Source organism: Phodopus roborovskii, unplaced genomic scaffold (assembly GCF_943737965.1).
Source record: "Phodopus roborovskii unplaced genomic scaffold, PHOROB, whole genome shotgun sequence".
Taxonomy (NCBI): Eukaryota; Metazoa; Chordata; class Mammalia; order Rodentia; family Cricetidae; genus Phodopus; species Phodopus roborovskii.
In genome coordinates this window covers 319,311-346,952 of record NW_026126955.1, presented here as the reverse complement: position 1 = coordinate 346,952, position 27,642 = coordinate 319,311, and the positions used below count along the sequence as shown (strand labels likewise).

The 27,642-nt window shown below is 34.5% G+C and overlaps 1 protein-coding gene across 1 annotated transcript in view; it reads right to left on the bottom strand.

The window, feature by feature from the left end:
• LOC127214700 (probable ubiquitin carboxyl-terminal hydrolase FAF-X) overlaps positions 1-27,642 on the bottom strand; it is a 132,676-nt gene that overhangs the window by 87,529 nt on the left and 17,505 nt on the right. The window contains exons 10-14 of the mRNA XM_051175002.1: positions 14,749-14,853; positions 10,733-10,939; positions 8,782-8,918; positions 4,147-4,280; positions 424-511 (exon numbers count right to left, since the gene is read on the bottom strand). Of these exons, the coding sequence (XP_051030959.1) occupies positions 424-511; positions 4,147-4,280; positions 8,782-8,918; positions 10,733-10,939; positions 14,749-14,853 (671 nt within the window). The remainder of the gene's footprint in view (positions 1-423; positions 512-4,146; positions 4,281-8,781; positions 8,919-10,732; positions 10,940-14,748; positions 14,854-27,642) is intronic.

Genomic DNA, 27,642 nt, shown 5'->3' with positions numbered 1-27,642 from the left:
CAATTTCTCACACATACTAGATAAGCTGTATTCTGAAATTTAAATTTTAAATTAAAACAAAATTTAAACTTTTTTATTTTGTTTTTACAAAACTTTTAAATTTTTAAGCTAAATTCCAACTAAATGTTTTAATATTTATGGAATGGGGAGATAGGTCACTAGGTAGAGACTTTCTGTACATACATCAGGGCCTGGAACTTGTTCTGTAGACCAGGCTAGACTCGATCTCACAGAAATCCACCCACCTCTGCCTCCCCAGTACTGGGATTAAAGGCATGTAACACCAACACCTGGCATGGAAATGACTTATTTTTGGAGGAAAATATCTTACTATAGTACTCAGATAGACCCCTAGTGAAAATGTAGCAAGTTGCATTCTTCATCTTTGCACTAGAGAAAACAGCATTATTGATCAAAACAAACCTGAGGAAATTAAGCCGTTCTTGAACTTCTTGAATATGACTGTATCTACTTCCTCGTCTTACATTTTGTGGGTCATAGTCTTCATAATCTGCATATTAAAAATATTGTGAATTACATGCACCCACTGCTGAATTTAGCAAAAGTACAGAAATAATCATTCTTATTAATTAAAATTTAATATTTCATATAATCTGTTTATAGAGGTAGAAAACAAAACTTTTGTTTTTTGAGACAGGGTCTCTCTGTGGCTTTGGAGGCTGTCCTGGAACTCACTCTGTAGACCAGGCAGGTCTCTGACTCAGAGATTACATGCTTCTGCCTCCTAAGCACAGGGATTAAAGGCTTGCACCACCACCACCAGGCAAACAAAACAGTTTTAATGCAGCCAAAATATAACCTGTCAAATGCTTTGCTTGTGTTTTTGTTAGAAGGGACTCAAGCAACAATTCAGAATATCCTCCCCATCCTCCATTTTAATCTACCCATTCTGATCTTCAGCATTGCAACAACCAGCTTACAGATACCTTTCCTTCCACTGTCAACTCCATTCACTAGAGAAACCAACACTTTGTAAATAATGGGGCCTATACCAAGACCTTTCAATCCTACCTCTCTGAATTATTCTTTTTCTTATTGCAGGATTCCCTTGGCTTCTTCCTAAAGTCCTAAAGCCCATCTTAGCCTTTTATTTTAGTTATCTTTATTCCTCTCTGCTTTATTCCCAATGATCTGGAGAAGCACTTTTTACCAGGTAACCAAACTTTGCTAAGAACCACACAGGGTATCAGACACCAAGGAACTCATCCAACAAATACAAAACCACTTATCAACACCTAGAATAACATGAATTACCCAGATGCATACACATCATAAAAGCACCCATTAATTGTCAGACAATATACCCCCTCAGAACCCACTTAACCTCACTATGAAAAATGCACTATCACTGAAGTACAAGACAAGAATTTCAAATTAGAAATTATGAGTAGAATTTCAAATTAGAAATTATGAGTTGGGGATAGTGGAAAACACCTTTAAACCCAGCATTCAGGAGGAAGATACACACAGACCTGTATGAGTTCAACCCCAGCCTGGGTCTACAAACCCAGTTCTACAACAGTAATGATTACATAGAGAAACTCTTGTTTTGAAAGGAAGGAAGAACAAGGAAAAAAAGAACATGTGCAAAGACCCTAAAGGGATATGAATAAATCCCTTAATGAAATCTGAGAAAACATGAAAATCAAACAATGGGAGAAAATAATGATAATAGTTCAAGACATGAAAACAGAAACAGAATCAATGAAGAAAGGACAAAATGAAATGAAAATTTGGAAGACAAACAAAAACTTCAGAGGAAAGCCTCACCAACAAAGACTAAGACATGGAAGGCAGAATCTGAGGCACTGAAAAAAGAAAGGGAAAACATTATCAAAGAATACCTTAAATACAAAATTACCCAAGCACAAAACACAGAAAATCTGAGATACCACTGAAGACCCAATATATAAATAACAGGAGGAACAAATGAAAGAGAAGAAATCCAGGTCAAAGGTACAGAAAACATTATCATGAAAATCACAAAAGAAAAATTTTCTAACCTAAAGACTGAGGTGCTTATTAAGGTACAAGAAGAATATATAACAACAACAGACTGGACTAGAAAAGAAATTCCTAACAGCACATAGTATTGGAAACACTACATATAGAGAACAAACAATGTTAAAAGCTGTAAAGGAAAAAGCTAAAGTAACATAAAAGTAGGCCTATCAGAGTAACTTCATACTAACTTAAGAGAGTCTGCACAATTGTTCTATATTCCAAATCTAACTCTACAGAAAGCAGTAGAGGAAAAAGATTAATCTAATGAAGTTCTCTCTTAAAACAGAAAGATAAATAATTCCAGATTAGTAAATTAAATGAGGTAAGAAAAAAAAACCCAGCCATAACAGAATCATTAACCATTGTTTATAAATAACCTCCAATATTAACTGTTAATAGTCTTAATTTCCCAATAATGAGAAAACACTAACAGATAAGATCAGTAAACAAGATCTATCCTTTTACTACATCCATGAATTACACCTTACCAAAAAGGAGAGAGATCACATTAGGGTAAAAGATAAAAAAGATATTCCAAGTAAATGAACCCATCAAACAAGTTGTCACAGCCATTTCAATATTTGACAAAACAGATGTCAAAAGGACATTACATTACAAAATAAAAATGGGTCAAACAGAAGTAAACAATGAAATTAAATAGAAATCTTTAAATCAAAACATTCAAATCCAAGACAAACCTCAAAAACAGTTCTAAGAGGAAAGTTCAGAGCACTTAGTACCTATGCTGGTACTTGACAAGCATCTGGGAGGTGGGAACCTAAGTTTAAAAATACCTTTATAACATCTGGCTGTAGGCATTTTTCTAATTAGTGATGGAATGGGGAGAACAAGCCCATTGTGGGTAGTCCAATTACTGGACTAGAGGTCCTGAGTCCAATGAAGGGACTGAGCAAATCATGGGAGCAAGCCAGCTAGCAGCTCACTTTATACCCTCTCTTTCCTCCAGGTTCCTTCCCTGTTTGTGTTCCTGTCTTGAGTTTCTTCAATGATGAAGAATAAAATGGAAGTGTGTGCAAAAGAAGCCCTTTCCTCCTAGCTTGCTAGTTGCTAGTGTTTATGGTGGAAGTGTGAGGAGTTGCTTGTGGTCATGGTGTTTCACCACAGCCATAACAACCACAGACAATTTCAACATTAAAAAAAAAAAAAAAACTGAGAAACTTAATTATAACAAATTAAAAACATACTTGAAAGCACTAGAATAAAAATAAGAAATAACACCCAAAAAGAGTAGAAGGCAAGAAAAAAAATCAGGGTGAAATTAATAAAATAGCAAACAATACCCCTCAATAGTGAAAGGAAGCTGTGGTTCTTTGAGGAAAAATCAGTAAGACTAATAAAGCCTGAGCAAAACTAAAAGAAAGAGAAAAAGAGAAGGACCAATTAGAGCAGAATTTAGGTGTGTAATATTTAGGGTGTCATATACATTTAAAATTTAAGAAAATACTGCACCCTTCCACTTTATAGTGTTCTACAACTTTACATTTAAAAAAATGACTGGAATGAAATCAACTCATCTATACTGAGTGCTTTCTTATCATCCTATAATCAATACACTATCATGCTATTTATAGTGTTATTATGTATTACTTATTCTTAGTAAAGATGAGTTAATTACATTAGAATATACAGTGGTAGTGGTGACTAAACAGTTAAGAATACATATTGTTTTTGAAAAGGTAACGAATTTGCTATCCAGAAGACGCATGATGGCTCACAACCATATGTAAGTTTAGTTCCAGTGGGCCTAGTACCTTTTCCTGGCTTTTTTATGATGCCGGGGATATTTATGTGTGACAAGACATCCAACAACGCAGAACTCCCATAGGCATAAACATAAATAAGAATTTTAAAAGTATAATATATGTTGGTGCTAATGTCATTTATTACAAAATTTAAACATTTAAAGTCTTGTATCTGAAAGACAGCTAAGGATTCAATTTACAAGAGTTTACCTGAATTTTACAAATTATACAACAGTTTTTTTTAATCAATAATATGTTATTTTTGAAGTAATTAACATTCTACTAAATCAAAATAAAGCCGAGAAATTGATTTCCAAAGTAGATTCCCAACAGTTAATGTTAAGATTACCATACATACCTCTAGCATATAATCTTATGGTATTCATGTAAGCTGCAAGATTTTCTGCTACCAAAGTAACTAAAGCATGATTCTGCTGAAGTTGGCTGATTAAGTCACGACGATAAAATACATGAGGACTTTGATGAGTCTGACTGAAATTAAAACTCAAAATTACTATCAAAAATCACTGTCAACAAAATTACTATCACCATTTGCAGAAAATAAAGCTATGACTTTAAATGTTTGAAATGCTTAAAATTTACAGCAATATATGGTCAGAAGTCTTCTCTTAGTAGTAAATTAAACAGTAACAATAATTCCATATAGTATTTACTTCAATTTTTACATAAAAGGGATTTCCCCCAATTTACTGATATCAGAGCAGAAGTGCTATGTGACTTAAATATTGGCCATTTACATATATTATGAAATAGTGCATTTACAATGAGTTTTGTTCCTGGATATTTCTTGAAGCTCTATTTAATTTTTTTGTTGTTGTTGCTGTTACTATAATGAAACTACTAAAGTTCTCAACATTATGGAGATAGAATCCAGCCTGGCCTTGCGACTGTACAGGTATATAGTGTACATTCTTGGAATCCAGGGTTTTGTGCATGCTTGCCAAGAACTGAGTTATGACACCTGACCCTGACAGTTCTTCTAATACTAATGAAACAACTAGCTTTAGGAAAGTACATATAAAACTACATTTACCAGGAAAAAAAAAAAAAGATTTATTTTATAAATGACAAAAAAGGTAATGTATAACCAAAACAGATGGTCAAACAATCCTGTTGATTTTCTCTATTGCTTATCTCCATGACATTCTATGATTTTACAGTACTAGAAAAACTGTTAAAATTCACCTCGAAAAAGATCAAACCATATAAATTATACCTTAAGTTCCCACTTATACAAGAATTCTATTTTAACTCATAATCATATTAGACTAGAGATAGAAAGGATTTTGCCAACTACATTAAATACAGGAAAATACTTAAAATGGCCGAATCTCCTTTTGACTAGACACATATCATATCCCCTCGAAATCATTATTACAACTGCAAATATTACGGTGACAATACACATTTCAACCAAGATATTTTTCTTTCATTTCATGAAATTCATTACAAATGTATTACTTAAGGATGCATTCCTCCAGTGTAAGTCATTAGTATGGACTCAACATTTAAATTGAGCTATAGAATCTAGTTAGTTCACCATGATAGTATATACACTTGATAATTTGCTTGAAAGAGGATCACTAGTTTGATTCTTCACGTGATAGTTCATAGGTTTAATGTCTGTGTTTGGAAGGTTGATATTGCAGAATCTCTGTAAGCTTAACCCAGTTTATCCACATGGGAAGTTCCAAGACAAATTAAGGAAACATAGTAAATCCTATCACAAATCAAATTTGTTCAAGGGTACTTCCCACTTTCTCTTCTAAGAGGTTCAGTGTGGCTGGATTTATGTTGAGGTCTTTGATCAATTTGGGCTTAAGTTTTGTGCATGGCGATAGACATGGGTCAATTTTCTGCACACCATCATCCAGTCTGAACATAACACCAGTAGCACAGACACTGAGATCCACAATTAATAAATGGTACATTCTCAAACTTAGAAGCTTCTGTAAGGCAAAGGACACAGTGGACAAGACCAAAACGGCAGCCCACAGACTGGGAAAAGATCTTCACCAATCCTATATCCGACAAAGGGCTGATCTCCAAAATATACATAGAACTCAAGAAACTAGTCAACAAAACACCAAATAACCCTATTAAATAAATGGGGTACAGAACTGAAGAAAGAATTCTCAATAGAGGAAATCAAAAAGGCTGAAAGACACTTAAGAAAGTGCTCAACATCTTTAGCTATCAGGGAAATTAAATCAAAACAACTTTGAGATACCATCTTACCCCTGCCAGAATGGCTAAAATTAGAAACACCAGTGATGACTTATGTTGGAGAGGATGTGGAGAAAGTGGCACACTCCTCCACTGCTGGTGGGAGTACAAACTCATACAGCCACTTTGGAGATCAGTATGGTGGTTCCTCAGGAAAATGGGAATTAGTTTACCACAGGACCCGGCAATCCCCCTCTTAGGCATATACCCAAAGGATTCACATCCATGCAACAAAGACATCTGTTCAACTATGTTCATAGCAGCACTATCTGTAATAGCAAGAACCTGGAAGCAACCTAGATGTCCCTCAATTGAAGAACGGATAAAGATGTGGCACCTTTACAGAAATGGAATACTACTCTGCAGAAAAAAAATAATGGTATCTTGAAATTCTCAGGCAAATGGATGGCACTTGAAGAAACCATCCTGAATGAGGTAACCCAGTCACAAAAAGAGAAATATGGTATGTGCTCACTCATATATGGATTTTAGACATAGAGCAAAATATCACCAGCCTATAATTCACACTACCAAAGAAACTAGGATACAAGGAGAAACTAAGAGATTCATACAAGGTCCCTCGCGGAAGGTGAAAGGGACAGGATCTTCTGGGCATATTGAGACTGGGGGGGGGTACAGTGAATGGACTGGGAGCTAGAAGAGGAGGAGGAGAGGAAAGCAGGTGGAACTAGGAAGCTTGAGTCAAGTAGACAAATAGTCAAGAAGAGAGAGAGACACAGAGAGAGATACCATAATAGAGGGAACTACTATAGAGAAATGTCCAGAGACCTACAAGGATGACCCCAACTAATAATCTGATCAACAGTGGAGAGGCTACCTTAAATTCCCTTCCCTGATAATGAGATTGATAACTACCTTATATGACATCATAGAGCCTTTATCTAGTAGCTGTTGGAAACAGAAGGAGACACCCACAGCTAAACTCTGAGCTGAAATCCTGGAATCCAGTTTCAGATAGGGGGGAGTGATAAGAAAATGGGGACAAGACCAGGCTACAAAAACCCACAGAGACAGCTGACCTCAACAAGGGGGAGCTCATGGAACCCTAGACTGATAGCTGGGAAACCAGCATTTGACTGACTCAGACCCCCTGAACATGGGTCTCAGCTAGAAGGCCTGTGCAGTCTAAGGGACCTCAGACAATGGAACCTGGTGCACAAAAGGACTTTGGGAGCACCTTCCCCATGGAGAGATACTCCCTTAACCTAGAGACAGGAGAGAAGTCCTAGACCCTACTCCAAATGACTTGACAGATGTACATGTGGTGTGGGGAGGGAGCAGGAGGGGAGGGTGGTCAGGGTGGTAATAGGATGGGAGAGATGGCAAGAGGGAGGGAGGGAGAAAGAGGGATACGGAACTGGGATAGATATGTAAAATAAAAATTAAACTCACACACACAAATACACACACTCACACACACACACAATTTATTTAAATAAAGCTGAGTCACTTCAACTGACAATGCTACCCATAGGAGCCATAGATGAACAAAAAACCCCATTAATAGACATGAGAAACATCATTTTGAAGGGTTGGTCATAGTAGCACATGTGTCTCTCTAAAGAATATAAAGAATATATTTACTTGTCGGTTACATCTTAGGGTCTGAGGGTGGGCCCATATTGATGGAGACACCACATAGTTAGGACAGAAGACTCAAATGATTTGGGGCTGGATAAATGGCTCCCGTGGCTAAGAGAACTGAAAATTCCTCCAGAGGATCTGGGTTCAATTTCCAGCACACACATTGCCACTTACACCTGTTTGTTACTCCAACATCTCACACCTGCACACAGACATACATGCAGGCAAAACATCAATTGCAAATGATGTAAAAGTAAATTAAATGTTAAAAACTCCAGCTGGAACTAACAAAAAAACTTCTTTTCAATAATCCACAAAATACTATGCAATATGTTAGTGGAATGTCTTTTACTCTTATATTACTATGAAGATATACCATAACTTATACAAGAAAGCATTTAGTTGAGGGCTTACTTACAGTTTCAGAGAGTTCATAACTGTCATAATCCCTCAGGAATGGTACTAGAGCAGTAGATGAGGGTCTCCATTATATCAGTAAGATGGAGAGAGAGAGGGAGGTGGAGACTGGGTCTACCATGGGATTTTGAAACCACAAAGCCTGCCTACAGTGACATATATACCCCAACAAGACAGCAACACCTCCTAATCCTACGAAAAACATTTACACCCACAAAGTACCAAGCTCTAAAATATATGAGCCTACGGTGGCCATTCTCATACAAACCATCATAGGGAATAAACAAACAGTACTATTTATATGTGAACCATGACAAAGCATTGAAAGATATCCATAAAGTCCAAAAAGTGTCACCCAAATGTTTGTGGCAGTCAGCAATGTGACATCCAATTCAGAGTGGTGTGTGTGTGTGTTTGTGTGTGTGTGCATGTGCACACGCGCACACGCATGCCTATACATATATGAAACAATACAATTAAATATAAAAGACTATCAACTTGAAAGTGAGGGTAAGTTGGGAGAGGTTTCAGGTAAACTATGTGGGAAGGTCTGGAGGGTGGAAAGTGATGGAAATAACATTTTATATTCATTAAACCAATAAAATTTTAAATTAAAGTGTCACAGGAAAAAGAAAGGACGGCTTCTCTAACTTTATTGTTATCCTTTGCTATTATATGCTAATTTCAACACAAGAATAAAAGAAAACTATATTAAAATCCTTACCTTAAATTTTGAGGTGCTTCAGCAAACAAATTACAAATCTCTTTTATTTGTTTCAAAGCTGGGATAACCCATTTATTATTTGTTCGAAGTTCTTCTATAAAGCGATCTATCCACTGGATTTTTTGTATATCTCGATCCTTACATACACATAAAAATTAGTTATGTTTTGACATAACTCAAGATAATTAATATAACTTAATGTAATGAAATTATGATATAATTGTTAATTTAGTCAAATCAAATGATGTATAATATAAAAAGTATAATGATTAAGTATTTCCCAAACATAGGGGTATGTTTAAAAAGTATAATTTTTAAAAGTGTTTGTCTAAATGTGGGTTTTATACATTATTTAGTGTTTTTGTTGATTCTATTACATTTTAAAATTTAACAGAAATTTTAAAAATCTCATTTATTACTACATAATAGCACATTTTTATTAAGTGGAATAGAGAATATGTAAAAATTGCTACTTCAAGAAAATGAACAATAATTTGAGAAATATCAGCAAAATAAGCACACTGTAACTCTTGGGAAAATAAGAAATACTATAATCATGAGTTCACTTTAAATATTCTGCCATGGTTTATTTACTCAATATTGTGTATTACTTTTCGAGTAATCAAAACTTTGGCTTTAGATTGAATGATCTTGTTTATGTTCATATTTGATCTTTGTTTATGTGCACAGTTGGAAAATAATATTTTGTAATGAAAAGTTGTGTGTGTTTGTGTAACAGAGGTCAGCATTTGGTACTCCTTTAATCATTCTGTATTTGAATTTTTGACCTTTGGCGACTGTCTCACTGAACAAAGAGTTCTTTATTGTAGATTATCTGGTTTCTATGTTTTAGTACCAGGGTCAAATTTAGATCCTCAGTTATGCATAACTATTTTTACAGACTGCATTATCTCCACAACTCCATAAGGAATATTTTAAACAAAATACTATGATGTCTAAATGTGCCACTGCTTTTCAAGGCCTTCAATATGAAGTCTAGGAATAAACACTATATTTTTACAATAATAAGGAATTAAGGCTGAGGTTGAAAAAGACATTTTTACTGCTGTAATAAAATTTAATAAGAAGACAGTATCCCCAAGAAGCAATATAAATAAAGAAATGCTAAATGAGCATCAATAACAGTTTTGATTTACAATACTACTCTACTAAAGTATCATTTATATGCAAAAAGGTTATGAACCATTTAAACGCTGAGTAGCATACTATTACCAAATATACAGTCATCTGATTAAATAACTGAGACTACCTTCCTTCTGGTATCTGTGAATACCCAAAACTATTAGATTTTTATTTATCTGTATCTACGATGAATTCTTATTTGTATCTTCTTTAGAATTGAAACAAATCCTTAGCTATGTGAATAACTAGTATAGACTATGAATGTCATTTTAAAAAGTACCCAAGCTAAGGATAACACATAAAGGACTTTGTAGTATATTTTGCTGAAGATAGTTCAGTAGAAACATTTAAATCACTGGTTACAGATTTGCAGAACTATGAATTAATTTTTAAAAAGTATTATTGTATATGTGCATACATTAAGTAGTAGTTAAAAATATACATGTCTGAGAAGAACTTCATGAAGTCTGTTTTGTCCTACTTTGATGTCAGATCCAGGGATTAAACTGAGGTCATCACGTTTTCACTACAACTGTCTTTTTCTGATAAGCTCTATTTTCAGAAATTTGAACATCTAATCTTGATTTTTCTTTACCTTGTAAGTTCAAATGAGGTGAACAAAACAGAACACATTGTCCCTATTAGATCTTTAACTGAACTAGCTAAAATAAAATTATATTCAGTTCCTCAAGCCAATTCTTCAAAATATCTTTAAAAAAAAAAAAGGACAACTGTCCACCAACTAAGATATAACATAATAAAAATAAAATAATAAAAAAAACAGAAAAGGAAAGAAGCAATTTCATACCTGGGAACAACTATAATCTAGTATTTTGATATGAGCACTGAGAGCCAGATCCATGATATCTACAGGCACATCATCACTGTGGGCTAGATTCCAAAGAAGATTCAACACTTTGTGTGCCATTACACCATCCTTATCATCTTCTGCAAGACGACGAATCAATTCAAGGAGCTTTTCACGTTGTTTTTTACTTGCATTTGTCCAACTTGCCTGGAAAAATATTTAAATACTCATACTTTATAAATTTGCATTAAAACATCATGTTTAATGGTGTTTTTCTTAACTGCATGTAATTCACTCCTCCTTTTTCTATCTCCCTACAAGCAAAACCATAAACAGTAAACATTAAAATGTCAGGGATTAATTAATTAATTTGAGTAGCTAAGTATTTTGAAATAAAAAGACAATCTAAAGACTGCCTGCTTCATGCACAGGATAATGCCACACTTCTCAGAAACCTAAAACTCACTATCACGGGATCCTGAAAACAGAGAGCAATTAGACTGTTGTTTTGCAAACAAGAAAAAATTAAAACTTTCTACTGTAGGAAAGCTCATTGAAACGAGATGTTAAAGTAGAGAATTTGAAACAATAGGATTCTTGAAGGCATTAACAACTAAAAGGCACAGTGAAGTCCCTGAAACTGACTGAATCCATTATCCTACTCCCCTCCTTAAGCAGAAGACTGCTGAGACTGCTTAGACTACCTGAGTGACTGGAAGAGGCTCAGATTATCAGAACTACCTGAGAAAGTCATTTCAGATTTCTAGTATTTGTAAGCTGTCACTCATGTTGGGTAGTCTTTCCTAAAACATCCGTCTTAGAGTCATTTCCACTACTTTTAGTAACTCCTTATCCACATTTCTGTAAGTAATACTAATAAAACTTATTGGCCCAACAAACTGACTTTCATGAAAGCCTTACTTTGGTCTGGTTTGAGTTCTGTATATGACTACATTTTCCAGGTGAATAGTGTTACCCACACAATGTGTAAATGTGACTGGAGATACCCTATAACAATCCTTTGGTGGAAAACCTTGCTAACAGTGATAGAGGCAGATGCAGACAAACCAAGTTCAGGTGGTCATCAGTTTAAACCTATAGGAAAAAACAAACAAACGTCTCTGAGCCTGAAGTCAGTGGGTGAACTCAGATACGTATCCCCCTGCTGTGTTGCAAAATTCTCTGGCAGCAGGACTGAAAAACCAGAAACTTTAAAACAGCTAATTTTGCCTGGCAATGATGGAGCACATTTTTAATCCTACATTCAAGAGGCAGAGGCAGGAGGATCTCTGTGAGTTCAAGGCCAACCTGGTCTACAGAGTGAGTTCCAGGACAGGCTCCAAACAAGCAGAGAAACCCTGTCTCAGAAAACAAAAGAAGGAAGGAAGGAGGGTAGGAAGGAAGGAAAGAAGAAAAGCTAATTTTGTCAGCCATATGTTTCTCTATGTGGCATGCTTGGTTCTTTCCGAGAGCACTTATTTCCTTCTATATCCCTTAACACACATAAGACTGTTTGGCACTGTTCACTGATTGGTACTGTGTATTCCTGGCTAGCTAGATAGCTTCAGTAGAGTTCCTGTCCGCCTCCCATCTCACTGAAAGAATAATGGCATTACAGTTGAACCACAGCATCTATCTTTCCAAACATTATGGAAATCACAACTCTGGTGTTTATACTTTTGTAGCTGTACACACTAAGCCATTTCATAAACCTGGTGAGAATGTTTTAAACATGTGCTTCAAAAAATTGTCTTTAACACTTTCTTTTGTTCCTAATTTGCCTATCCTACTTCTTCATACATTGAAATTTCTACTTCTACAATAAATTTTAAGTCTCCACAGATTCCCTACATTTTATGGGGCCCTTGCTTTATAATCATAGAACATTTATCTTTTTAATTTGTTGTGGCTACTGCTATTATTTGACTTCTAAAATAATAATGGGATTGAAATCTTAAGGGAAGCATGATATTGTAAAGAAGTTCATCCTTCTCCACCAAGAAATTCCTGGCACCAGGAAATAAAATAAATAATGAATATGGGAAAAGTTAAAAAAAAATACAGGAAGCTTAGCAAGAATACAAAACATAAAAAATGCCACACAAATAATATTCATACTAATCATAAAAACAACAAAATTTAGCAACCTCCTTCCAATTACCCTAATATTTCTTATATCTTGATAATAAAGTATAGTAAGATAACAAATTACAGAAATTAAAATATACACAATAAACAAAATAATACTTGAATACCTAATGAATCATTAGAAAAATCAGTTAAGTTAAACCTCATAGATTTATATGAAAACAATTATTATATAATTTGGTAGAGTAAAGACAGTTCTGAAATAGAAGCACTTATGATTGCTTTCATTAATAAACTGAACCTCAACTTCACGGATCAACGTTCCTGTTGAGCAAGATAAACTCAAAAGCAGTTTTTAAAAAAGAATAATGTACAATAGAGCAGAAATTAATGATTGAAGAAGAGAAAATGGTAGAGTTGTTTTTTTTTTTTTTTTTGAGAAAAACTAACATTGATAACCATTTCCTATATATAACTAAGAGAAATAAAAAACCAATGAAATCTCAAACAGCATAAAAGGAACCTTTGAAAAACTGTATTCCAAAAACCCAGTAAAATCTACAGTAAATGCATATCCTATCAAAACTAACCAAGAGGATTTAACTAGATCTAAAATACTCAGGGATAGAAATAGTGGTAGAGATACTTAGAAACTCAGATCTTTTGAGAAAGTATTAGCATCTATATTTTGAACATATGAACTAGAAGGGGAAGGTGTACAGGATAACGCTAATATACAGAAATATACAAAAAAGGAAAATTAATATATATGTAAGAAATTTCTTATTTTTTTTTTTCTTTTTTGAGACAGGGTTTCTCTGTAGCTTTGAGCCTGTCCTGGAACTCATTGTGAAGACCAGGCTGGCATTGAACTCAGAAATCACCTGCCTCTGCCTCCTGAGTGCAGGGATTAAAAGTGTGTTCCACCACTACCAGGCTTCTAATTTTTATATTAAAGTAATTCTAACTTAGTGTCAATGGGTTGGAGTTATAGTTCAAAATACATGACTTCAGGGAATAGAATCCAGATCAAGAAACAACAGACAATTTTTAGAATATCTATATGATATTTTAAAAATGCCAGCATTATTGACAATATTAAACATTTTGACTTTTTAGGATATCACTTCTTCCAAAGACTCTTCTATATGAGACAGATTCATCTATGTATAAAATGGTTCTAATATACTGATTTTTGCTATTGTAATGAAAGTATCATCTTCTGAATTCTTTTATAGTTCATACACATTGAATTTTAATCAGGGGCCCATGCAACTACTTCTAGTAAAATGCTAAACATGCGTCCTTCTGTATATTATACAGGATATAGCCAACAAAACAGTAATTGGGACACAAGATAAAATTATTGACATTTTAATAAAAATTATCAAACACTATCAAATATTTTGTAGCATATGCCTAGTACAAGTAATTCCCAAAATATAATAATGATTTCAAACAAAAAATTCTGCATTGCTAAATGATTAATAGAATATGTTTCCTAGTACTGTCATATGGTTTTAATTTTTGATTCCTAAATTTTCCAACCAAATAATACACAGAAACAAAATTCAATCAATGCTAATGAAATGCATATTTCAAACTCTTGGACTATGTACAAAATAACATTTTTTTTATATTCCTTTACCAGTGTGGTCTGGTATTTTCAAATCCCACCATATCCTTCTTTATATTTTCACAGGGTTTTTAAACCTAACCTAAGATAAAAATTTTCATAAGACTAATTCAAAAACAACTAAACAGAGTAAAAATATTTATAACTGCTCAACCATGACAGAAATTATTATGTATAAATGACTTATAAGTTATAATTAAAAGAAAAATAATGCCTATTTTGTTGACCAATATTTTTTTCCAAAGGATACCAAATACTAATAATGGCAACACTTCATTACTTAGACTTTTACCTTAAAGCAATCAAATAGATGATCAAGTTGTTCAGGAGAAAAATCCCAAGCCAATTTTGCTAGTAGATCATGTACATTCTTCACAATGGCTTCATGTTTTCCTGACTTTTTAAAAAAGATAAAAGAAAATAATAATCAGCATATTATGATGTAACAACCCTTAGTTATCTTCTAATCTAAAAAGTATAAAAATAAAACAATTTAATATAACATAACATAAAAGAATTTCCACTGGAATTAAAGCCACTTAAGTTTTTCCCCTTAGTCACAGAATTAATACAAATAATAAAATACAAATAATAAAATATCAATAAAATTGAGGGAAAAAAATTTAATCTATAAAAAATAGAATGTTTCAAAATTAGAAGCCCATGTGCTCAATGTTCATGTAGGCTTCATCCCATAAATACAGGAATGGTTCAACATATATAAATTGATAAATATAAAGCATCATATAAATAAACTGAAAGAAAAGAACACGTGACCACATCATTAAGATTAATAAAAAGACTGATAAAATCCAAAATCTTCATGATAACAGTCATGGTGGGATTCGGGATGTAACAATGTAAAGGCAGGTTACAGAAAGTCTACTGCACCTTAAATTGAGAGAAACTCAAAGCAATTCCACTAAATTCTGGAACAAGACAAGATTGTCCACTTTATCCATATATATTCAATATAGTACTTTAAGTCTTAGCTAGAATAAGACAACTGAAGGTGATCAACGGAATAAAAAAAAAATGAAAAAAAGTCTGAGTACATTTATTTATAAATGGTATGGTAACATACATGAATTGCCTAAAAATAAGTCCACCAGTTAGTTCCTATAGCCAACAAAGACTTTTAGCAAAGATTCTGGAAACAAAATTAAGTCACAAAAATGAGAGTTCGCACAGCCCCCAGTGTGACAGTTGGTGAACCTGACAAGACCAAAATAGGACCCCTGAAGGTGAGTATCAGTTGGGGAACCTGGGCAATCTATGGGGCCTCTGGAAATGGAATCAGTATTATCCCTAGTGCACAAATGAGCTTTGGAGTCCATTCCCGAAGGAAGGATACCCTCTCAGCCTAGATGCATGGGGGAGGGCTTAGGCCCTGCTCCAAATGATATGACTGTCTTTGATGATCCCCCATGAAAGGACTCACCCTCCTTGAGAAGTATATTAGGGGTGGGGGTTGATGGGAGGAAGAGAGAACTGGGATTCCTATGTAAAATAAGATTGTTTTTAATTTAAATAAAATTAATTAAAAATAATAAGTCTTAATATATACAAATGACAAGCAGTCTGAGAAAAAAAAATCAAGGAAAAGAACACCTTTCACAATAGTCTCAATAATATAAAGTCTCTCTTTGGGTTCTTTAACCAAACAAGTAAAAGACAAGATAAAAACAGAACATATTAGAACACTGAAAAATATCCCCAGGCTCATGGATCAGTAGGATTAACACAGTAAAAATAGACATACTACCAAAAACAATCTAAGATTCAATGCCACTCCCATCAAAAATTTCAACACAATTCTTCTCAAATCTTCACAGGTCAAACTGATAGCTACATGTAGAAGAATGAAAATAGATTCATACTTATTACCTGGAAAAATATTCAACTCTGAATAGATGAAATATCGCAACATAAAACCACATACACTATTCCTGATAGAAGGGGAAATGGGACCAGGAAGTGGTGGCACAAGCCTTTAATCAGAGACATGAGCATCTGAGTTTGAGGCCAGCGTGGTTTACACAATGATTTCTAGGACCCACAGCTACACTCAGAGAAACATTGTCTTAAAAAAAGAAAAGAAAAAAAAAAAAAAAAAAAAAAAAGGGAAAATGAGGAGTAAGCTTTAAACTCACTGACACAAGACATGTTAACACCAAGAGTGCCAACATCAACAATTAATAAATAGGACTTCAGGAAACTGAGAAGATTCTGGAAGGCAAAGAACACAACATTCAAACAAAGTAGCAGCCTCAGAGTGGGTAAAGAAAAATGTTTTACCAACTCCAATCCAATACAGCACTAACATCCAAAATACATAAGGAACTCAAAAAAACTATAGATCAAGGAAACAAAACAAAAAAATGAGGTACAGATCTAAAAAGAGAATTCTCAATAGTAGTGGGCATTCAATGATTGAGTAACACTTAAATAATATACATCCTTAGACATGAGGGAAATACCAATCAGAACTATTTCCTGACAGAGGAATGGCAAGGGTATTAACAACTCCAGAACAACTCTTAGGAATAGTTGACAAACAAATAATATATTACACAGTTTTTAGTGTACTTTTTATTTGGCTACAGCTTGGCATTTGCTTTTATATTTTTCTAGGTTTGCTGTACTTTTGTTTTCCCTTTTCCTTTTGAGAAAAAAGTTAAAAGTAATGTGGGTAGGAAGGAAGAAATGAACTGGAAGGAAAGAATGTGATGAAAATGTAACTTAGGTTTTAAATAAAAAATTAAAAATTTTAAATTACATTTAAAAGACATGGAACTCTGCCTTAATGTACTTAAATATTTAGAAACATTTACAGGTAACAACCAAGTAAGCATATTCATTATCCCAAAGTCTTGTTGCAAGTGCCTAAATTTTATATTACCTTTTTCCTGTACCTTTTTTGTTTCATTTTTGAGACAGGTTTCTCTATGTTGTCCTCCCTTTGTAAATGAAGCCAGCCTTGAACTCTGCCTGCCCCTGCCACCCAAATGTATCACCTCTGCCTGGTTTGTTGTCTACCTTGTAGTATACAATTATACATTAATGTACCATATGTATCAGTGATAATGTAGAAGTTTTGAAATTTAAAACAACAATTGTTAGTCTTTTGTTCTATTAACAAAAAAAAAAAAAAATAAAAAAAAGAAAGAAAAGAAACTTAAGTGTTCAGTTAAGGAAAGATAAAATATTCTGTCTGACTTTATTTTTAAAAAATCTGACAGGGTCTCCACAGCTGTTCCTTTGCTGGCAGCATGAGCAATTCTTCTAAGACCATCCCATTCCTTTTGTGTTTTCCTAGTGACTCATGGAACTACTCCCTACTAGGGACCCTACAACTGCAACACTTGTCTGGGAACCAGGTAGTCTACCTATGCACTGCTTCCCCTTTTCCACTGTGGTGTTCACAGAGTACTATCTGTCTCAGCCCGTCCTCCTATACTTTTTCCATGTCCTTTGTGCTCACATCCTTAACAGGTTAAAGGCCAAAGAGTTTTTAAGAACATCTAATGAGATTCTATCAACATACAAGGAGCAAATAAAACAAAACATAGACAAGGCACACAACAATCAACATAAAAGGAATCAAACAAGAGGAGATATTAAAAACTGCCTAAGAAAAAGATCAAGGTACATGAAAAGATGGGTTTAACACTTTTAATGGAAATTCTGAAAGATAGAAGAACCTGAACAGAGATGTTCTACACTCTTTAAAAGATCACAGATGCCAGCCCAAACAACTATACCCAGCAAAACTACCATTCACAATCAACAGAGAAAGAAAATATCTCATTATAAAACACATTTCAGCAATTTCTGTTCACCAATCCAACTCACAGAAGGCACTTACGGGAAAATTTCCAACAGAGGGAAAGGTTTTCTATACTTCAAGACAATACAAGGAATAAATAATCCCAAAACAGTCTGATTCAAAACAGGTGTGGGAAGAAATGTAGTCAAAAACCAGGAGTACAAATGATGCTCAATAATAATTCTTAATATTGAGGGCCTCAATTATGTAATAAAAGCACATATATAAACAAAGTGAATTTGGAAATAGGATGAATTTTCCTTTGTATCTAAGAAACAAGCCTATTGTAAAGGATAGATACTACTTTAGGGTAAAAAAACTGGAAAAAAAGTATCCTAAACAATTGGATGCAAAGATCATATTGGTGTAGCCTCTCGATATATGACAAAACAGACTTCAAATCGATCAGAGATAGCAAAGAAAGTTGTATACTAATTAAAGTACAACAGGAGGATATCACAAGTCTAAACATTTATGCATCACATACACTAGAAACTAAATTCATTAAAAACAAACAAACAAACAAAAACAATCTGGGCTTTGTAATTACACACCAGAACTTGGGAAGCAGAGGAACGTGGATCTCTGTAAGTTCAACACCAGCCTGGTCTACAGAGCTAGTTCCAAGACAGTCTCCAAAACAATACAGAGAAAACCTGTCTGGATAAACAAAAAAAGAAACAAAGAAAGAAAATACATAAAATAAAACACACTACTTGCAACTAAAATCACATACAGATATTAATATGGTAGCAGATAACAATTCACCTATTGTTGCCATAGATGAGCTATTAAAAAAACAAATTTGAAGAGAAATGCTTGGATTAATTTCACAAATCAAACCAACCTAGATATTACCTACAGAATATTCTAAACAAATATTAAACAATACATTTTTATTCTCAGATATCACAGAACTCTCATCTCTCAACTCTAATACTACACATATTAGGATACAAAGAAGTCTTAACAGGTATAGGAAAACTGAAGGAACACCCTGCACCCCATCTGACTCAATGAAGAAAAATACATAACCTCATACAAGCAAAACAATTTACTACTTGACAAAAATTGAGTCAAGACAGAAATCAAGAAGAAAATTAGAAATATTTAGAACTGAAGGAAAGTTAGAACACAATATACCCAAACCTACGGGATAAAATGAAACCAATTCTATATGGCAAATTCACAACACTAAAAGCCAATATAACAACAACAACAAACCACATATCCTAAGGACATCTCTCAATAGTATGGTAATATATTTGAAAGCTCAAAAAAAAAATCAAGAAATACCAAAGAGTAGACATAAAGTATCTGGTTCCTGGATTTGAAAAAAGAGAACAGAAACAAATAATAGAATGACTACAGCAACAGATATATACATCTAAATAATAAAAGGTAAACAAAGACATTAGAACAGGCACCAAGGAAATTCAAAGAACAATAAGGATATAGTTCAAAACATACACACCACAGGACAGTGGTGGCACATGCCTTTAGTCCCACCACTCAGGAAGCAGAGAAAGGCAAACTCTATGAGATTGAGGGCAGCCTTGTCTGCAAAGCTACAAAGAGAAACCAACTTTTCAAAAAGAAAACAAAAGAACAAAAACAATGTGTACCACATGTGGGCAGAGGCAGAAGGATCTGAGTTTGAGACAACCCTATCTACAGAGTGTGTTCCAGAACAGGGCTGTAACTCAGAGAAATCCCATCTTGAAAATCAAAAATCATGCTGCTCCTGGTGAGCATTGGCCCAGAGTGTTTGTCCTATAAACCCTTCCTGAATCTGATCTGAGCACACCAGACAAGCCTATCCATGAGGGACCACTTTGAGGCTCCACTTGCCTAATCTTTGAATCACATCGCCCGTCCTCTTTTGGAGGAGAGAACTCCAAAAGAGCTTGGACAATCCAGAGTTGCAGAGATTGAACACCTGACCCACCTACACCTATCAGTAGAGCAGGGTAGAGAGACTCTAGATGCACCCACTGGAAGAAGCAATGGAAAGACTGCTGTACAAGAAAACATCCAACAAAAAAAGATCACTATGACACCACAGAATTTAGGGACTCTACACCAACTAGACCTGAACACCCCAAAACATATCAAGCAGAAGAGGACTAAAAAAAAAAAAAACTTCATAAAAATGATAGGGGCCCTTATGGATAATATGAGAAAATACCTTAAAGAAATGGGATAAAACACCAAACAAGAAATTGGAAGAAATAGATGAAAAGACCAAGACAAAAAATGCAAGAAATGAACAAATCTCACAAAGAAAAAAAGGGTAGCCAAGAAGAAACAATCAAACAGATGAAGGAAATAATTCAAACAATTGAAGACATGAAAACTAAAATTCAGACAAGAAAACACAAATTGAGAAAATACTGGAAATAGAAAAGTGGGTAAACAATGAGATACAAGCATAACCAACAGGTGCTGAAGATAAACTAGAGGAAATAGATTCATCAACCAAAGAAAATCTTATAGCCAACATATCCTTAACACAAAACATCCAGGAAATGTGGGACACCATAAAAAGGACAACCTTAAAAATAATAAGCATAGAAGAAGGCGAAGATGTCCAGCTCAAAGGTGCAGAAAATATATTCAACAAAATCCTCAAAGAACTTTCCCAATCTGAAGGACATGCCCATGAAAGTACAAAAAAGCATACCAAACACCAAACAGAGGCTGGACCAAAGAAAAAAGACCCCTGGCCACATAATAATCAAAACACCTAACAAATGAATAAAAAAAGAATATTAAGAGCAGTAAAGAAAAAAGGCCAGGTACATATAAAGGCAGATGATGGGAGATGCCATTATGTATATATGTTTCTCATACTGGTTAATGAATAAAGCACTGTTGGCCAATAGGAAAGGAAGTTAGGAGGGACTAGGAGACAAGGAGGAAAGAGGAAGTAGTAAGGAGGAGTCAAATGGAGAATCTGGAGAGAATAGAACTGCTAGCCACCTCTCGCTGGTAAAACCACGTGGAAATACATAGAAATGGGTAAATAATTAAGACAGAGCTAGCCAATAAGAAAGTAGTAACTGGCCAACAGTATAATATCAAATACAGAGTCTCTGCGGCGGGTGGGAAATCTGTATGCCTTACAAATGGCACCCACGTGGCTAATAGGAACTTCCACTTAAAATTTAACAAAAGCTTAAAAAAAGGTTTTAAAAACAAAAGAACAAAGACAAGCAAGGTTTCTTGGTAGCAGCATTTTTCTCGGTTGAACTCTGCTTTGTGAGAGACAAGCATATATTCGCGTGGCTCCTTTAAGGGAAGATTCCTGACTCAGCATAAGCGGCAAAAAAACTGCACGGCTTTAAAAAAGCACTGCTAACAATTTATTGGTGTGTATGAGAGATGGCAATGGCATTGACTACATCTCCAAGCCGGCAGCATGCTTGCTAGATGGCAGCACAGACCAAGGTAGTGGGCACAGCTTTCAGTGCTGGTGGTAAAAGTACCCGCCGCCATCTTTGGTAATCCGCAGCAGAAACAACTATGACTTTCATTTCAGCAATGTTGTTGTTTACCAGATAAAAGACTAGTGGCCAGAAAAAGATAAAGATTTACAGTAAAGACAGATTCATATTAAGAAAAACCTCTAAAGGTTTACAGTGTATTTTAAAAAATAGGTAGGCTTGGGAGAGAATAAAAAAAGGGTTTTAAAAAGACAGAGAACAGCTGGGTGTGTTGGCACATGCCTTTAATCCCAGCACTTGAGAGACAGAGGCAAGCAGATCTTGTGATTTCAAAGTAAACCTGGTATGCAGAGTGAATTCCATCCAGGGCAGATAAGAGTTACACAATGAAACCCTGTCTCAAAAAATGAAAAACTAGAAGAAAGAGAGTAATAATAATAAAGCCCCGTAAAAATGAAAAGCTCAGAGAGAATCTGTATACTGTATGGCATTATATTGTCTTTATATCGTTTGACTACTGAGGAAACAACTGATAAAAGAAATACTAGTGGATAATTCAATTTATATATTTTAAAAATGCTTTCACTCCAACATTTAAGTTCAAGGACAAGTTACTGGGAAAAAGGATTTCCATTTTTGTTTCCACAGAAAATAAAAAGCTGTGGATTCCTTCCAGACTAATGTGGTTTGAGCAAGCCAGACCCCCTGAAACATTGTTCCTGGTGATCCAATATTCAAAACAGCTTGAACAAGGCAGCCTTGTGGACTACAGCCAGGATTTCTTCATCTTCTTAGGATTCCCCCATGACAGCGCCCCCTATCAGCAGGACGTAGTTTAGAAAGAACGACGCCCAAATTTCCAAATATTGTTTATAAATGTTTGTTTTCATTTAAATGGACTTGGTTATAAATGGTTAATGACTACAACCAATCTCTTTTTAAAGGTAAAAAGGGGATTATGGCATAGATATGAATACTTTGTTTTAGAATGGATTTTCATTTATTAATATAATTTAAGGTCAATTTTGTGATATGTATATTTCTCCTCTTATTTAGGTATTGTGTTTATATAGCTCATTTAGAAATGTAATATATAATGTAGTACATATTATAGATAATTACCTATGATAGTCAAAGATTAGAGTTAAGTTAGTTAGGTTTTTCAAGATACACAGAGATAAATAGGCATTCTTCAAACCTTTCATAGACCTACAGAATATGGCATTTAAAATGGTTTAGTGTTTTTCTTGACAGTGAGACATAAATGCTCCTGGCAACACCCCCTGCGTCAGTCAGAAAGGAAGATGGACATTAAAGAAACACGTTATGGAGTTTGCCTCCAATATGGCAAGACTAGCCATTTGGGCAAGATACTGCTCTTGTCTGGACTGTTTGACTTTATGCTGTATAAACTGGACATGCAGGACCCACAGGAAAGTGACTGCTGACTCAAGATGGACATTGCTACAGAGTTCCTGCTTCATGGAAGAGTCTGCCAGACAGTCTGCAGGACAGAGAAAAGTGACCGACAAACTGCCAATACAAGAAGACAGTTTAAAGTCTCCTGCTTTGCTGAAGAGTCTGCCAGACACACTATGGCCTATGGGCTGAAGATGGAAGATTACAGAAGAACTTCAGGTGACTGAAAAGGCAAGATGTCTCTGTCATTTCTAGAGTTTATATACTATCCTTCTTTGGTCTTTGAAGGAGTTGAAGACAGATAGTTATGTTTATAGTTTTCCTTAGTTAGGATTAAAGATAAGTTGCATATAGGACTTTAGATTCACAAATATATGATAGATGATAGAATAGTTTCTTTTAGTCTTGCTAAATGTTAATGGACTAAATATTGTTAACTGTGATTCTTATTTGATAACTGTTGTGTGATATATTTTGCTATGTTAAGGTTAAAACCCTTTATTTTAGACAGAAAAGAGGAGATGATGGGAGATGCCATTATATATATATATATATATATATGTTTCTCATACTAGTTAATGAATAAACCATTGTTGGCCAATAGGAAAGGAAGATAGGAGGGACTAGGAGACAAGGAGGAAAGAGGAAGTAGTAAGGAGGAGTCAGGATGGAGGGCCTGGAGAGAACAGAACTGCCATTCCTCTGTTCTTGGTAAGATCACATGGAAATACATAGAAATGGGTTAATAATTAAGACAGAGCTAGCCAATAAGAAACTGGCACCTGGCCAATAGCATTGTATGAAATACAGAATCTCTGTGCATTGTTTGGGGCTGGCGCGGCGGCAGGACCAGACCAGGCGGCGGGAGGAAAAACCCGTACTCCTTACAGGCAGACCTATCAAAATTACACCTGATTTCTTCATGGAAACTCTCAAGGCCAGCAGGTCCTGGTTAGATATTCTACAAGTACTAAGAGTCCACAGATGACAGCCAAGGGTACTATACCCAGCAAAATTCTCAATCACTATAAATGAAGAAAACAAGATATTTAATGACAAAGCCAGATTTTCACAGTATATATATACAAACCCAGCCCTACAGAAAGTTTTGGAAGAAAAACTCTAACTCAAGGAAGTTAAATACGCTCACAAAGACTTAGACAACAGATATCACAATACCACTGCCAACAACAAATCTAAAACAAACAAGCATTAACAAACTATGGTCCTTGGATAGGTATGCTCTTGGATAGGTATGATAAACAGTAAAAATGGGACCAGGAAGATTGAGTAGTGGGAGGAATAGATGAGAGACAAAAAAAGAAAAAGGGATTCCATAATAGAAGCATCACCCTCTTCCCTGTGGAGTGGTCAGAGTTGGGAGGTGGTGGATGGGGTGTGGGAAGGGTGGGAGATGGAATTGGGATCAATATATAAAATAAGAAAATCAAAGAAAAATAATCAGTACTAACAAAATAAAAGCCTGTAAAAAGTACATGAATGTTTTATATACCAGTCACCAATTTAAATCTAGATAAGATTTAAAAAAGAGTCCTAATCCCTAGTATAATACAAATAGTCATTAAACATCTTTTAAACAAAAAGTCCAGGCTAGTTAGAATCAGAGAAGAATTTTCCAGACCATCAAAAATCACCAATACTTCTCAGATTATTGCCAAAATAGGTGTCTGAATAAACATTTTTGAATTTATTGGAAGCCAGTATTACTGTACTACCACAACTAAAGAATCAATTGTAATAAAAAAGAAATTTTCAGAAAATTATAGATGCAAAAAAATTCACATACTTTGCAAACCAATTTGAAGAAAAAATAAAAAATAAGTCATGAAGATAAAAGTATTTTGTTTACCCACCACATGAAAAAACAAAATAATCTCATTCACCAAATATCTTTGACAAAATTAAACACCCCTTCATAACATAAGTCCAGGAGAGAATAAGAACTCAAACTAAACATATTAAGACAATTTTTTAGCAAGCACACAATCAACCTCAGGTTATGAAGAAATACTCAAAGCATTTACACACAAAAAAAATTTGAAACAATACAAGAGCGTGTACTCACTCCAATATGGTATTGAAAGTCAGTTATACTAATAATACAAATGAAGGAAATTAAGGGGATACAATTAAGAAGGATATAGTCAAAATCTTTTTTTTTAAAGACTTTACAACTTAATGACTCTTAAAAACTCTATTGCTGATATTCTCTTTCAGCAAAATAGGTGGATACAAAATTAAGACTCAAAAACCACCAGCCATAATCTATACAAATGACAAACATTGAAAAATCAGGGAAACAATGCTTTTCATTCTAGCATCAAAAAAGTATGTACATCTTGGAAATAACTTGTATAAAAAAGAAACATAAACTTCTTTGTACACATCAAAAATCAGGGATAGATAAACAGTTCTGAATAATGAAAGAACTGCTGGAGGCATCATCATCTGAGTTTAAATTTTATTACAGAGCTGTATTAATAAAAATAGTATGGTTTTGACATAAAATCATATGCTGACTAATGGGCTAGAATGGAAATTCAAAACTTATCTGAAATATTAAAGAAGTCTGATCTTTAACACAGAAGCCAAAGAAATGATATCTGTAGTAAAAACTGGGTAATATATGATGGAAAAGTAAAATATAGATCCAAATTTACCAGCCTCTGTCCAAAAGTCAAGAAACCTCAACATGAGATTAGATAAACCAAAACTGATAGAAAAGAAAATGGGAAATTGGAATAAACGTTCAAATTGATCCAGCCAGTATGGAAATCACTGTGCTCACAAAACTAAAAATCAATCTAAAACAAAACTGAGCTATTATCAATCACTTCAGGGCATTTGACAGAAACACTTGCTCATCCAAATTCGTTGCTGCTGTACTTACAGCGAGAAATTGGAAACAGCCTAGATGTCTCTCTACTGACAACTAGTCAATGAAAATATGGCAGATTTACACAATGTAGTATTATTACCTGTTAAAAAAGAATTCATGAGACTTACACATAAGCCAAAACAGATAAAACCATCATCATGAGTGAGGTAACCCTGAATCAAGCTGACAGATACTTCATGTTTTCTCTTATATGTAGGCACTGACTTTAGATATATATTAAATATGTGTTTTACTAAGAAAAATACAGATGTGAGTAACTGCTAAGGGACCAGGCAGAGGAAGGAGGTTTTCTCAGGAAGAGGAATGAGTCAGATAAAGAAAAAGGTGATACCAGAAAAGGAGGGGGATGGGGTAGATGAAGAGTAAAGCAGGGAATATGGAGAGGGAGAACTAACATTAAAGGTCATTTTAAAAAATGTATTGAAACCCACAACTGTAAGAGTGTCCTAAAATATAAATACATGCCCCAAATATAAACACACATAAACAGTGTTACTGTTTGTTCAGTTGTTGTCCAATGGAGTCCAAAGATTATGCTCCTCCAGAAAAATCACTTGCACTACTGTCAATGGTATTAGTTATCATCCATAAACTGAGACTACAGCATGACTGATGGTCACAACTTACTGTCATAGAACATGGAGAAATAGCGCTAGTAACCAATTAGAAGCTTCACTCCTATTGACTAATATTCATGACGCTTAGATACTAAGTTTGCTACCAGAGGATAAAAGTAACCATCATTATCACCTAGCTATAAACTCTTAAAACTTATGACAGCATCTTGCCTGTAAGATACACTAGTAAAATAATGGCACAAATATATAATGTTATATTTTTTGATTAGTTAATGTTCACTTCATTATGCAACAAATGCATAATGCAACAAATACCTAACACTATCAAAGGCCATGAACATGAACCTTGATAGATCTTGGGTTCTAGAGGAAAATCTAGTCCTATACTTTTGGTAAATGAACCCAGCAATGAAATTACTCCCACTAATATACTGCCTCTCCTATAGATGAATGTATTGCTCAATCCTCTTCAGAAGTTACTTGTAATAACTAAAGACCCACTAATAGACAATGTGCAGAGTCAAGACTTTACAAAAGTCAGTTCTAAATAATATGACTTTATCTAGCACCCCCTCTCAAGGAGCAGGGATCTTACAGAAAGAATGTAAGATCCAAAAGTGGTAGATAACTGCCACTGGAACAATGTGTTCAAGACAAAACAAGAACAGATACACACATGAATTCAGAGAACATGATAATACACAAGACTCCCACAAGTTCAAACCAGACAAAAATCTCAACATAGACAAAAGTAGGCACAAAGTCCCACTGATAATCAGAATATACTTTTAACTGATAGTTACTGGAAAAGGAAACATCTTGAATGGAGTGACAGTGAGTTTATCAACTACAATCTGAGCCCAGGCTCAGGAACTGACCAACACAAACTGACTCAGTAACTTTGTGAGTGCATTAAAAAGAAATTCCACTTCTTTTTTGTCTGAAGTTTCATTTTCATTTCATTCTTTTTCCCTTGAGACAGAAAATGAACATG